The sequence below is a fragment of the Cyprinus carpio genome, chromosome B18, assembly GCF_018340385.1.
Source record: "Cyprinus carpio isolate SPL01 chromosome B18, ASM1834038v1, whole genome shotgun sequence".
Taxonomy (NCBI): domain Eukaryota; kingdom Metazoa; phylum Chordata; class Actinopteri; order Cypriniformes; family Cyprinidae; genus Cyprinus; species Cyprinus carpio.
Window position 1 is genome coordinate 22,513,427 of NC_056614.1, and position 14,118 is coordinate 22,527,544.

The 14,118-nt window shown below is 36.6% G+C and overlaps 2 protein-coding genes across 3 annotated transcripts; both read right to left on the bottom strand.

Moving 5' to 3' along the window:
* Positions 1-344: 344 nt before the first annotated feature.
* Positions 345-3,634, bottom strand: tmem243a (transmembrane protein 243, mitochondrial a). Its single transcript, XM_042744379.1, has 4 exons — positions 1,687-3,634; positions 1,335-1,385; positions 1,055-1,159; positions 345-818 (listed from the first exon to the last, which is right to left on the bottom strand). Exons 1-4 carry the CDS (start codon positions 1,774-1,776, stop codon positions 696-698), a joined length of 369 nt encoding a protein of 122 aa, XP_042600313.1. The 5' UTR covers positions 1,777-3,634; the 3' UTR covers positions 345-695.
* A 60-nt stretch (positions 3,635-3,694) lies between these two features.
* si:dkey-5i3.5 (uncharacterized protein LOC565091 homolog) lies at positions 3,695-12,163 on the bottom strand. 2 transcript variants are annotated; one of them, XM_019081795.2, is made up of 3 exons: positions 12,076-12,163; positions 7,453-7,943; positions 3,695-4,203 (listed from the first exon to the last, which is right to left on the bottom strand). In XM_019081795.2, exons 2-3 carry the CDS (start codon positions 7,928-7,930, stop codon positions 3,842-3,844), a joined length of 840 nt encoding a protein of 279 aa, XP_018937340.1. In that variant the 5' UTR covers positions 7,931-7,943; positions 12,076-12,163; the 3' UTR covers positions 3,695-3,841. The 2 variants fall into 2 exon arrangements, with proteins under 2 accessions (XP_018937340.1, XP_042600315.1); XM_042744381.1 differs by lacking the exon at positions 12,076-12,163 and having other exon boundaries at positions 7,453-8,516.
* Between the last annotated feature and the right edge of the window lie 1,955 nt (positions 12,164-14,118).

Genomic DNA, 14,118 nt, shown 5'->3' on the forward strand with positions numbered 1-14,118 from the left:
ACGATCGGAACACTGCTTTTACGTTTACTAATAAAATAATCCAAAGCATTTGTGACTGTTATTCATATGCACACCACAAGATGGCAGTCGTTTCAAAGAAATTACAATGTGGAACGCTATGCTGAATTTAAAACTATTTAAACATTTTTTTCTTAAAGTTAATTGTTGTCTTAAAATATTAAAACTGAAAAAATACCATGTTATCTGTCAACTTTCCTATAACAGTGCATTGTATGTCTAAAACAAAATTATCTTCTTTTTTTTTCTTCTTCATGAAGAGAGAATCCAGACCCACTGCAATAGTCATAATGGTCTCTAACCCATAAAATATTTCACTTCCATAATGCATGTATTTTATTTATTGCCAGTTTTCAGACCTTTGGCACCAGTATTGTTCACAGAACATAAATCACAATATTTAATAACTAACTAACTGAAAATGCTGCTTTATTTAGCATGACTGACTCTTGACAGCAACAGAAAATAATGTACAAAATATTCATCATATAATTATTCAGCTTTGACAAAAAAAAAAAAATACAAAAAGTACACTTTCCAAATATTAACAGATTTGAACAAGCATCTAATCACCTATGCACACATAATCGAAACTTTGTGGCTCACTTCTGACAAATAAATCACTTTTTATTGTGCTTGACAGAATTATGAAGGTCAAGTGGTGTGTCTGAATCATGTCATCTTCCGACATCATGGAAGTACAGATTGGCACACAGACAGAGGAGGATAATGAGACCTATAGAATAATAAATCAGACCACGAAACTTTGGATCCAGATCACCTTGACGATACCAGAATATCTAAAAAAAAAAAAAAAAAAAAAAAGAGAAACATTTTTAGCAAATTATATACATATTATGTTGTACTCTATATATAAACACTAGAAGAAAAAAAATCAACCAAAAGAATCAAACATCATCTACAGCACTGTGACCATGAAGCACAGTAGAAAACTAAATTGTAAAACTCCATGATTTAACAAAAAGATTTTAACCACATAGATCATATATAGAAATTTTATATATACAGAACTAACCAGCACCAATACAGAAGAACAGATCATGATGATGCAGACCACAAAGAAAATATTTAATGCTGTTGGAGGAGGTGTAGGGAAGACAAACGAACTGATGACAGTTACCTGAAAAAGTAAAGAGAAGGGTTAAAACAATTCAATTTTTTAACTGTAAAAATACACAGAATGTAGTATTGGCAAGTAGCTGTATATAAAAACAATAGAAGTCTATGCTGTGTCCTCATTTAGATAGCTAACTAAACGTGTGTGTGTGTGTGTGTGTGTGGACACTAATACTCACTAGGACAAACAGAGATGTGAGTCCACCAATAGCCACATTAACAACTGTATGCTGAAAGAAAACAGAAGTTGTCATGAACAAATACAGGGGCTAAATTTGTAGTTTAACTGTTTATACTAGCAAAACTAATTTGATTTGATGAAAATCTTTCCATATATCCAAGTTCATGTTGTGCATGCTAAATCCCTTTAATTCTGCTTCGTGATCTCCCTCTTAGAGTCCTATAAAGCCTGCTCGAGAGTTTTGCATTGATCAATAAGCAATTAAACAATCTTAAAATTCGTGTTTCTGCATTGATGCTGATAAACACTTAAAAACTAGCCGTAAAAAGCAGTAAATGTTTCTCTTTTACCCGAGTTAAAGTCTCTCCGAACAGCGTGTTGGTGCGCGCCCTGAAACCATCATCCATGTTGCTGGTGGGATTGAGAGGGTTTGTGGTCATGAGAAGCGGATCATCTCTGAACCCTGCCTCAGCCTCCTGCACTCATGATCAGGCCTGAAAGCGCTTTCTCATTCCTTCAGATGCGTAACACTCACTCAGGCCTCAGGCCGAAGCACAAACACAAAGCGAGCTGTTTTACATACATCTTAATGGGACACAGGGAGACATTGTTAGGAGAAATGGTCATGAGATTATGATTGTTATGGGGAATTTACAGAAAAAGTTGTACTTGGTTACTTTCTACTCTAACATTCGAAGAATTCAATTCACATCACATCCAATCTAAAGAAGTGGGCGGGGCTTACTGGCCCAGGTAAAATTAGTCTAAATTATAATTTTAATATTTTAGCTATTCACAGTTTTTTTTTCTCTCGTTTTAAATGTCTATACATATTCCCAGTGTTATTATTCAGGTTAAAATTACTTTCAATAACTTTACTAAAATAATTTATAAGGACGAGGTTGTCAGGTGGGACCTGTTACTTTTCTCAGCGCTGGTAAACAGAGACTAATCGCATTCATTTCTGATTACTAGATGATAATCTTTAAAACCAGTTAATGAAAATGAATTACGTTTCACTTTTTAATAAGTAATAATCACTGTGCAAGATAACAGATCTTTTATATTATTTGGAAAATACTACTACATTTACAACAGTATAGATTTTAGTGCTCATATGTCTCCCGCAGTGTCCGAGTCGACAAGCGCCCTCTAAAGGAAAACTCAAGTCATTCATTTTAAACAAAAATCTGCCAAATGATGTCTTAAGTTTCATCTTGCACAACCCTTTTGCTAAACTTCTAGTCTAAACAGACAAAACACATCAACAATCTGAATCATTTATTTGACTTTTGCAAGATAAAGCAACAAAAAAGTAAAACCTTCATTATTGCATCGATGCACTGTAAAGCAGGACACTTCGATAATTTGCAATAAACATTGGTATAAGCAAAAGATTTCTTTTACACTATACAGAATAAAAATATAAAAACATGTAATACAAAAACCTAAGTGTCCCACTTTACCTGTATTTACCATATTGTCTGCATAGGTACTTGAACAAACCACCCATGCGTCCTTGCTAGAAAACCAACACTGCATAGGTTTACCAGGACTGTCAAACAGTGTTTTATATTTAATTATATTATGTTTTTAATTTGTTAATATACTTCATATTTTGTCATTGACAATTTTAAAGTAATTTCTGTAGATTTAAAAATAATAATTTCCTTTTGAGATAACATATAAATGATCAAAGGACAGTATATTCAAAAGAACATACTATAGGTGTTAAATGTTAAGTCAAGTTGTCATATAAACTATAATTCACTGTTAACAAAAGGTCGGTTTACAGTTTAGCAAAAAATATCTTCAACAAAATAATGATACACAGTCAAGATAGTCATTTTGAGGTCAGAACAGATGTTGGACAAAGTACAAGAGCTTCACATTGTAGTGCAATAAACCTAACTGGTCACATATCAGCAGATAGTATGAAGTATTACACATCCCCAACATATCAGTGCTACAGTCTTCAAAAGGAGCTCAGATTCTTCTTTTGGACCAGGTATGAATTTTTGGCTGAAAAGGGTTTCATGTAGTCACATAAATATTTCAACAGACTGAAGAAGTTTGAGAAACAGTCAGATTTTGCAAGACCAAAGTTACCTGAACAAAGAACATGAGAATGTCAATGTAATAATAAAATCAGACACTTCAGCCAACTTGGATGTTTCACGAGTTCACGCTTACATATAATTAGCTGAAGTATGATAATGTGTATTTGGTGTGCTGCCCGGGGAAGGGCTCCGAGCTCTGGAATAGACCAAACCTAGAGTACCCCCCCCGTATAATTGTAAAATGAACTTGAAGTGAGGAGATGGAGTGGAGGAGGGATGCTGATAAACCATCAATGGATAGAGGTAAGTCAGCTGTATTTATACTGTGGTGTTGATTAACTTGATTGTGCTCCACCGGTGTTGATTAGGCTAAGTATCTGACGCGCTCCTCCTGAACCTTGTTAATAAAACATCATTTAATGAGATGGATGACGGCCTTCTAAATTCACATTTTGGCTTTTAGAGGCACCATGTTGAGAGACTTCACAAAGTACTCCAGCGTGGACAGATAATCCTGAAGGTGTGCGCGCAGATGACCTGCATGAACCGACTCCTTCCACTTCTTGATCTCGACAGTTTGGCCGCGGCTCCTCCAGAACTCCACCATCTTCTCCAAGCTCTTGTAATCACACATTGCATCGTTCTCAGAGTAGAAGAAAAGAGCAGGCACCATCAGAGGAGTGTTCCAGAAAACACTAATCGATGAGTTGAAGTAGTCAACCGTCTGGTGTTTAAAGACACGGAAGTACAGAAGGCTAGCTGACTTCACGAGACCTTCCATCCGGGGAAATATAGTTTCACCCAGGCCTGGACAACACACAACAAACCCAAAATAATTAAGCAAGAGTTTTCAGTGACTTGAAATTTCATCAGGACAAATTTCTGAAATCTGAAGGGGTTTTTTTTTTAGGCCTCATGTAGTTTTATTACTTAAGCTGTTTAAAGATAAATATGGTGTTTTAAACCTACAAGAAGATTTCTATTTAAAAAAAATAAATGTTTTTTAACTTAAATGTATCAGTTTTCACAAAAATATTAAGCAGCACAACTGTTTTCAACACTGATAATAATAAATGTCTTGTGAGCATTTAGAATGATTTCTGAAGGATCATGTGACACGGAAGACTGGCATAATGATTGCTGAAAATGTAGCATTGCATCACCGGAATAAATTACATTTGAAAATTTATTCAAACAGAAAACAGGTCCAAATTGTAATATTCCATAATATTACAGGTCTTACTGTATTTATAATCAAATAAATGAAGCCCTGGTGAGTCTAAGATTTTTTTAAAAAACAATCCAACTGCAAATTTTCAAAAGCAATGCAATTTCCAGATTGAGGCAAAGTGTTTCAGAATTTTTTTTAATGTCTGACATTAAACAAATGTTCTTTTATAATTTCAATTATGTGCTATTGAATTTATTTTGGAGAATTTTTAATTTTTGGACAAGAATGTACAGTCATGGCCAAAAGTTTTGAGAATTACATAAATATTGGAAATTGGAAAAGTTGCTGCTTAAGTTTTTATAATAGCAATTTGCATATACTCCAGAATGTTATGAAGAGTGATCAGATTAATTGCATAGTCCTTCTTTGCCATGAAAATTAACTTAATCCCAAAAAAACCTTTCCACTGCATTTCATTGCTGTCATTAAAGGACCTGCTGAGATCATTTCAGTAATCATCTTGTTAACTCCGGTGAGAATGTTGACGAGCACAAGGCTGGAGATCATTATGTCAGGCTGATTGGGTTAGAATGGCAGACTTGACATGTTAAAAGGAGGGTTATGCTTGAAATCATTGTTCTTCCATTGTTAACCATGGTGACCTGCAAAGAAAAGCCTGCAGCCATCATTGCGTTGCATAAAAATGGCTTCACAGGCAAGGATATTGTGGCTACTAAGATTGCACCTAAATCAACAATTTATAGGTTCATCAAGAACTTCAAGGAAAGAGGTTCAATTCTTGTAAAGAAGGCTTCAGGGCGTCCAAGAAAGTCCAGCAAGCGCCAGGATTGTCTCCTAAAGAGGATTCAGCTGCGGGATCGGAGTGCCACCAGTGCAGAGCTTGCTCAGGAATGGCAGCAGGCAGGTGTGAGCGCATCTGCATGCACAGTGAGGCGAAGACTTTTGGAAGATGGCCTGGTGTCAAGAAGGGCAGCAAAGAAGCGACTTCTCTCCAAAAAAAAAATCAGGGACAGATTGATCTTCTGCAGAAAGTATAGTGAATGGACTGCTGAGGACTGGGGCAAAGTCATATTCTCCGATGAAGCCCCTGTTCCAATTGTTTGGGGCATCTGGAAAAAGGCTTGTCCGGAGAAGAAAAGGTGAGCGCTACCATCATGCCTGTCATGCCAACAGTAAAGCATCCTGACACCATTCATGTGTGGGGTTGCTTCTCATCCAAGGGAGTGGGCTCACTCACAATTCTGCCCAAAAACACACACGCCATGAATAAAGAATGGTACCAAAACACCCTCCAACAGCAACTTCTTCCAACAATCCAACATTAGTTTGGTGAAGAACAATGCATTTTTCAGCACGATGGAGCACCGTGCCATAAGGCAAAAGTGATAACTAAGTGGCTCGGGGACCAGAATGTTGAAATTTTGGGTCCATGGCCTGGAAACTCCCCAGATCTTAATCCCATTGAGAACTTGTGGTCAATCCTCAAGAGGCGGGTGGACAAACAAAAAAACCCACTAATTCTGACAAACTCCAAGAAGTTATTATGAAAGAATGGGTTGCTATCAGTCAGGATTTGGCCCAGAAGTTGATTGAGAGCATGCCCAGTCGAATTGCAGAGGTCCTGAAAAAGAAGGGCCAACACTGCAAATACTGACTCTTTGAATAAATGTAATGTAATTGTCGATAAAAGCCTTTGAAACGTATGAAGTACTTGTAATTATATTTCTGTACATCACAGAAACAACTGAAACTAAGATCTAAAAGGAGTTTAGCAGCAAACTTTTTGAAAACTAATATTTATGTAATTCTCAAAACTTTTGGCCACGACTGTACATACAAGTTTCAAATCAAACGTGAAAAAAAAAAAATGTGATACGAGTAATCAAGTAACCTTAATTATTAGCACAAGCTGACTGATTTATATGGTCTATATGACTCATCGTTTGGCTGTAGTGCCAACTTTATTTTTCCAGTATGTGTTAAGCATCTGTTATGTGATTAGCTCACACGCCACACAATTACACACAGGCATATTAAACTACAAAAAAGAGACAGAGGTAGGAAACAACACCTTCAGTATTCTACTAAAACAGAATGGGCCAGTTCACAAAAAACATTATTTTTTCTTTAAAAAATATGAGACAAGAGCAGTGGAATGGGGAAAAAACTGCCATGTCATGTCAGATGCTGCAAAAGATGTGAGCACAATAGACAAACATGTCTTTCTAGTTGGTTTACATAGAAAAACAATGGAAAAGTGGCACAGTGGAATGGAAATGTTTAATGAAACCAAACATAAAATTAATATAATAAATATAAAAAACATTATTTTTTTAGTAAGAAATAAATTTTTTTTTTTTTTAAGAAATGAGAAATGTTATTGTTTTAACCAAGGATGCATTTAATTGATCAAAAGGGACTTTAAGAATGTTACAAATGATTGTTATTTCAACTTTCTGTTCAATAAAAAATCCTGGGGGGGGGGGGGGGGGGGGGTTATCATGGTTTTTACAAAAAAAATTTAATCAACTGTAACATTGACAATAAGAAAAAAAAAAATTAGCAGCAAAACAGCTAATAACAATGGCTGCTGTAAATACAGCTATGCATCACAGGAATAAAATATTTTAAAACATTTTAAAATATATTAAAAAAAAGAAAACAGCTATTTTTTTTATTTTTTTTAATTGCAATAATATGGTATATTTATATATTTATATAATTTAATTAATTCACTACAATATTATTTTACCCACCAAAGAAAAAAACATGGCGTGCTATATAATAATGGAATATGAAATAAATATAATCATACTGTGATGTATATAAATAAACACACTTTACATTGCAATCTCTGTACATACCGTTGGCCATATGCTCCAGCGATCCCATGACAAGGCTGTCATAGATGTGCCCCTTGATCCTGTTTGTCAGGCCTTGGTAACGCTGGGTGTCTTTGGCCACATGAACGAGCATCTGAGCAAACGTATATGCACCTATGGAGAAAGCATGGACCAGTAGAGGGCGCTGTGAGAAGCGCTCACTCTCTAATAATTCCAGCACACGACCACCATACTCCAACGCCCAGCGGGGCCACAAGAACTGGCTCACCTCACTTTCCACTAGGAGCACATCAAAGCCCATGCGAAAGTAAATCTCACAGTATTTGGCAATGGCCTGCGGCCTGGAGCCCAGCCATGGCAGCAACAGCAGCATCGGTTTAGGGTGAGCAGGTGAAACACTAGCCGTGGGAGTCCCAGCGACGTCATTTGCGAGGAAGGTGATGTGTTTACTGATCTTGTGAGCAGTGACCCCTTCCATGGTGACCCCACTGGAAAACATGATAGCAGGTGAGCTAAAGAAAGGATAAAGTGGAAAGAACAACATTTTTATAAAAGGCACAGCTGACTCCAACTTACTCACATGCTGGTCGGCGCCAAAGAAATCCTCTCAATGCCATATGAACTCTAGAAATCTGTCTTTTAAAGAAATATCTAATCTTCTGGATGAACGACATGCTGTATTGCCTTAATTCTTGCAGTTGTTTTAGTTAAGGTCTGTATCGATTAAAAGAGTGTGCTTCTCAACCCTGCTCCTCAGACATTGCCCATTTCGGATGTGTTCATACCGTATCTGATAGACCATGGTGAAGAAACCTTCTCCCCCTGGGAAAGAGCTATCTAAAATTTATGAAATGCTAACTATTTTTGTGTTGCACCATCATAGATGAAGAAGTTAGTTGTAAAACTGCATGTAAAATAGCCTAACCCTAACCCAAAGCCTCTAACCAGGAGAGATAGCAGTCTGACAGAATTAAATCAGTGAGATCAGACTAAAGCCTTCAGACATGTTTACATTTTACAGGTGCTGGTCATATAATTAGAATATCATCAAAAAGTTGATTTATTTCACTAATTCCATTCAAAAAAGTGAAACTTGTATATTATATTTATTCATTACACACAGACTGATATATTTCAAATGTTTATTTCTTTTAATTTTGATGTTTATAACTGACAACTAAGGAATATCCCAAATCTCAGAAAATTAGAATATTGTGAAAAGGTTCGATATTGAAGACACCTGGTGCCACACTCTAATCAGTTAATTAACTCAAAACACCTGCAAAGCCTTTAAAATGGTCTCTCAGTCTAGTTCTGTAGGCTACACAATCATGGGGAAGACTTCTGAATTGACAGTTGTCCAAAAGACGACCATTGACACCTTGCACAAGGAGGGCAAGACACAAAAGGTCATTGCAAAAGAGGCTGGCTGTTCACAGAGCTCTGTGTCCAAGCACATTAACAGACAGGCGAAGGGAAGGAAAAGATGTGATATAAAAAAGTGTACAAGCAATAGGGATAACCGCACCCTGGAGAGGATTGTGAAACAAAACCCATTCAAAAATGTGGGGGAGATTAACAAAGAGTGGACTGCAGCTGGAGTCAGGGCTTCAAGAACCACTACACAAAGATATATGCAAGACATGGGTTTCAGTTGTCGGATTCCTTGTGTCAAGCCACTCTTGAACAACAGACAGCGTCAGAAGTGTCTCGCTTCAAAAAGGACTGGACTGCTGCTGAGTAGTCCAAAGTTATGTGCTCTGATGAAAATAAATTTTGCATTTCCTTTGGAAATCAGGGTCCCAGAGTCTGGAGGAAGAGAGGAGAGGCACACAATCCACGTTTCTGGAGGTCCAGTGTAAAGTTTCCACAGTCAGTGATGGTTTTCGATGGCATGTCATCTGCTGGTGCTGGTCCACTGTGTTTTCTGAGGTCCAAGGTCAACACAGCCATATACCAGGATGTTTTAGAGCACTTCATGCTTCCTGCTGCTGACCAACTTTATGGAGATGCAGTTTTCATTTTCCAACAGGGCTTGGCCCCAGCACACAGTGCCAAAGTTTCCAGTACCTGTTTAAGGACCATGGTATCCCTGTTCTTAATTGGCCAGCAAACTCGCCTGACCTTAACCCCATAGAAAATCTATGGGGTATTGGGAAAAGGGAGGTGCGATATGCCAGACCCAAGAATGCAGAAGAGCTGAAGGCCACTATCAGAGCAACCTGGGCTCTCATAACACCTGAGCAGTGCCACAGACTGATCGACTCCATGCCACGCCGCATTGCTGCAGTAATTCAAGCAAAGGAAGCCCCAACTAAGTATTGAGTGCTGTACATCCTCATACTTTTCATTTTTATAATTTTTAGTTGGCCAAGATTTCTAAAAATCATTTCTTAGTATTGGTCTTAATTTATATTCTAATTTTCTGAGATACTGAATTTGGGATTTTCCTTAGTTGTCAGTTATAATCATAAAAGTTAAAAGAAATAAACATTTGAAATATATCAGTCTGTGTGTAATGAATGGATATAATATACAAGTTTCACTTTTTGAATTAAAATGATGAAATAAATCAACTTTTTGATGATATTCTAATTATATGACCAGCACCTGCATATATACCATATGCAATTATACATATAACATTACAGAGGACTTAAAAAAAACTATTAGCATTTCTAACAACCAAATTACAAGCGCTAAATAAGTTGAATAACAAAATAAGTAGCTACAGTACTAACCCCTTACAGTAACCTTTATGCTCTGATATAAGCAAGACCATTTTAAGGTCACTTTAGCAAGAAGTCCAGAGGCTGTCCTGCCTGAGTGGAAGTCAGTGGGGCAGATATTTTAGTACTCTAAACAGCAAAGTCATTTTTAACATGTTTGCCACATAGTTTATAAAATCTGACAGCAACTAACTGTCACAAAACTCACAAAGTGGCCTTACAAGGTGCACGTGATCTAAGTTGATGTAGGGGCCTCCACTCAAGGACCTCCACTCAAGGACAGAATATGATAAGCAAGTCTAAGAATGTGGTTGAAAATCATTGGCCTAGAGAGATAACATTCTAAAAGAGATGAGACTATAAGAGAGGAAGGATGCACTCCCTTCACAATCACACTCTGCAGCCACTCTGAGTGACTGTATGACTGCTGGCCTTTTCTTGCAAGGAAAGAAAACTCAAAGACAATTGGTATATTTGTCTCTTATTCAGAATAGTTTTTTTTTTTTTTTTTTTTGCCACAACATTCCCTTTTATCTAAACAATCTTATGTAATAGAGGATGTCTAAAATATGTAGCACTGGGGGGCCTCCAAAAGCAGGATGGACAAATACATAGGAATGTGTGATCAAAGGTCAATGGATTTTGACGTGGGTCAAAACATTAGTGGCATGATTCTCAAACCACTGCCAAGCTGACATGACTTTTAGGCACAAGGGAGAGCACAACACATACTTATAAACCTCACACATGCTCTCAGAAGGCTAAATCCACCTACTTGACTTACTGACGCTTTCTATTCCGTGTGATGCTTTATTAACGTGATGGTATCTATAGCACTGTGTCTACACAATCCTGATTCGCTGTCATTTTCGGTATCATGAAATGTGATCAAATGTTTAACCAAATTTTGAACTTAAACTTATGAAAAATGATTGCAGTAAAAATATTCAAACTTTGTATTTTGATAGAGCCTTAGGTTTAGTATCATAACCCTGTCATATTTAATGCACTCTTTAAAAAGGAGAGACAGCAAAAGATACTGGGCTGAAAGTTAGGAAAAGCTCACAAGAACTGGGCTGAGAGTTCAAAGGGTTCATTCATCTGTACTGTCTCATATGTCAAGTTCATGGGTCTACTGAACAAAACTGGTTTAGTACAAAATGTTCAAAATAAGTATTTTCAAAGTACATTACACTATGTATCATATATCCCTTTGTCACTCTTAACACGTCCTCGAAAATGATAAAGAAACTCGAACTGGGCTGAAGGTCACACAGTCTCGTCATGGTTATGGTCTTATGGTCCAAAGATCAGTAGATCTTGCCTGTTAGTTTTATTTCCAACTATGTTTCCTACACGCATGAATTCAGTCTAACTTATGTGTACACTATGCAAGGCTCCTATGTCGATGATCCCACTCATGTTTTGATCCAAAACAAAGCCCATCTCAAAATAAACCTCGATCATCAGGCCTGATCATCCACTGCTGTCTGAATGATAAATATATAACGTTGTATAATTGATGCCGCAGAAAATCACAAAACAAAAAACACGCTCATTCATATATGCTAACACAATTAGCCGCATTGGAGCTTCATTAAACCAGTTCAAATGTCTAATGTCAAAACACAAGTTAAGGAAACGTTTGGAAGAGAAGTCTGGAGTTTTGCTGGACTTCATCCTGATACATTCAGTTATTATATTGAGCAGCCTTGTCGTAGTTTAGGAGAGATTAACGTTAACGTTACTTGTTGGCATGACTAGCTGTTACGTTAGCAACGCCAAACTAATGTATAAAATGAAACTTTGCATTTTATTGACTTGCATAAACTGTCTCAGATCTCTATGGTCAGCCTAGGTGTAAATAGAATTTTTTTTAAATACGCCAAAAACACAGATATGAATGAGTTCTTACCTGCTGCTGACAGGAGGACTCGCGAGTCGCGAGCTGAGGCAGATACTGGCGTGCACGAGCAGCTCTGCGTGACACTTTGCAGCAGGCGCGTGCGAGCAAAAAATAAACTGTGAGTGTAAATGCACTGTACCACCAGCAGATGGCGTAGATGAATAAAGGTTTTCTAAGCAAGCACATTCAATCCAGCTGTGAAGGGTTAAAACCTGGGGCTTGTCCCATGAAGCCGGATCAGTTGGCTAGCCAGGTAAATTTCAGTTTAGTTTGCACCAATCCTGGGTTTTAGGTACCATGAAAGTGGCTTGGCTTTTAGTGGTGTTCATCACCGTAGTAATTTACGCTCCACAGCTAACCTGCTCCGGGGCAGGTTATGTTCTGGTTATTGATTATAGATTATGTTCTGGTTCTGGTTATAAATTTGACCAATCAGCTGCAAAGGGACACATCATTGACGCAATAAAGCCACTCCCTCAATTTCTCTTACTCCAAATTAAAGGATGCCTCATAGTAAAACATTTTTAAAGATAAAGCTGTCTGATTTATAGAGATGATTATTATTTATAATTATTTTACATGATTTATATAATTATTATACCCATAATCCATTACACAAACTAGCTTAGTTTAATAGTAATTATTAAGCTTTTATTTCAAATTAATATAAACATATAGATAATATGCACTATAAATAAGTTTTAGAATCAATTGCTTTAAACATGACTACATATGAGTTTAGATTTTTAAGTGTTTTATAACCTATAAATGTTATAAACTAACTTTACAACTTTTCTTGCACTTATATGGCAAGATGTTTTCTTTAAGTTTCCCTTTTTCATGGAAAGATCGTTTCATCTTATGTAAATGTGTTTAAATTCTTCATCTTGTTCAATCTTTTAATCTTTGGTTGTTAATCCCACCGACTCTCTCACGAGAAGTGAATCGCTGTTTCAAGGCATGTGATTGGCTGTTCATTACTGATGTCACACTTAAATGTGCACGTGCTCCATTAACTCAGGATCAAGCCTGAGTTGACAGAGAAAGCTGATGATCAGCTTCATGGTACCAACAAAACCGGATTGGACTGGTTTGGTTTTGTCAACTCAAAACTAATCCTGTAACCCTGAGTTTGTTCAGCCACCATCATGGGACAGGCCCCTTGTTCAAACTATTAGAGTAGTCTTATTCATTTCCCTGAACCGGTTCATTCGAACGGTCCTCTATAGTGAACCGACTCAAACCAACTCATCAGTTATTTTTGCATCATCACGTAAAAGACTGAAATTTTTTAAAAAAACTAATAAATAAAAACTCAAACACATTAAATCTATATGTTTGCATATTTTCTATAATGTGATAGGGTAAAATTTTAAAGGATATTGTGCAGTGCCTATTCAATGACTTTCCTGCAAGCTGAACGAGCGACATCCCTTCAGTAGGTAAAACATTTGAAGAAAAATCCCTACATTCTATCCAACAATTAAAAATGAACTACAGGACTTAAATCATTATCATCGTTATTCTATCTACATGACAACCATTCTGCTGAAGTGACAGCAGAAGTGCATAAAATATAAAGGATTAATAGGACAGAAATGGTTGTGAAAACAGTTGTGTTGCTTAATGTGTTTGTGTGTGTGTGTGTGTGTGTGTGTGTGTGTGTGTGTGTGTGTGTGTGTGTGTGTGTGTGTGTGTGTGTGTGTGTGTGTTAATGTTTGTATTTTTCTAGATTTTGGGATTATTTGATGAAAAAACAGTAAAACACAACAAGAACATTTTATATATAAAAATGAAATATTAATTTCTTTAAAGAAATAAAAATAACATATTGCCAACTTCTGACTTGTGTTTGCATTTCCTTTTTATATGAAAAGTAAATAATGGCCAAAGCTTACATTTGCATTGGCAATGTGCAAATATAATGAACTAATATTTATTTATTATTATATGGTCTGTATTTTGGGCTTAGGTCTTAATCTGATTTTGACTTCAATTTGTTCACATTAAAATTACATCCTTTAAAATTACAGGTTTTGTCCCATCATTCTT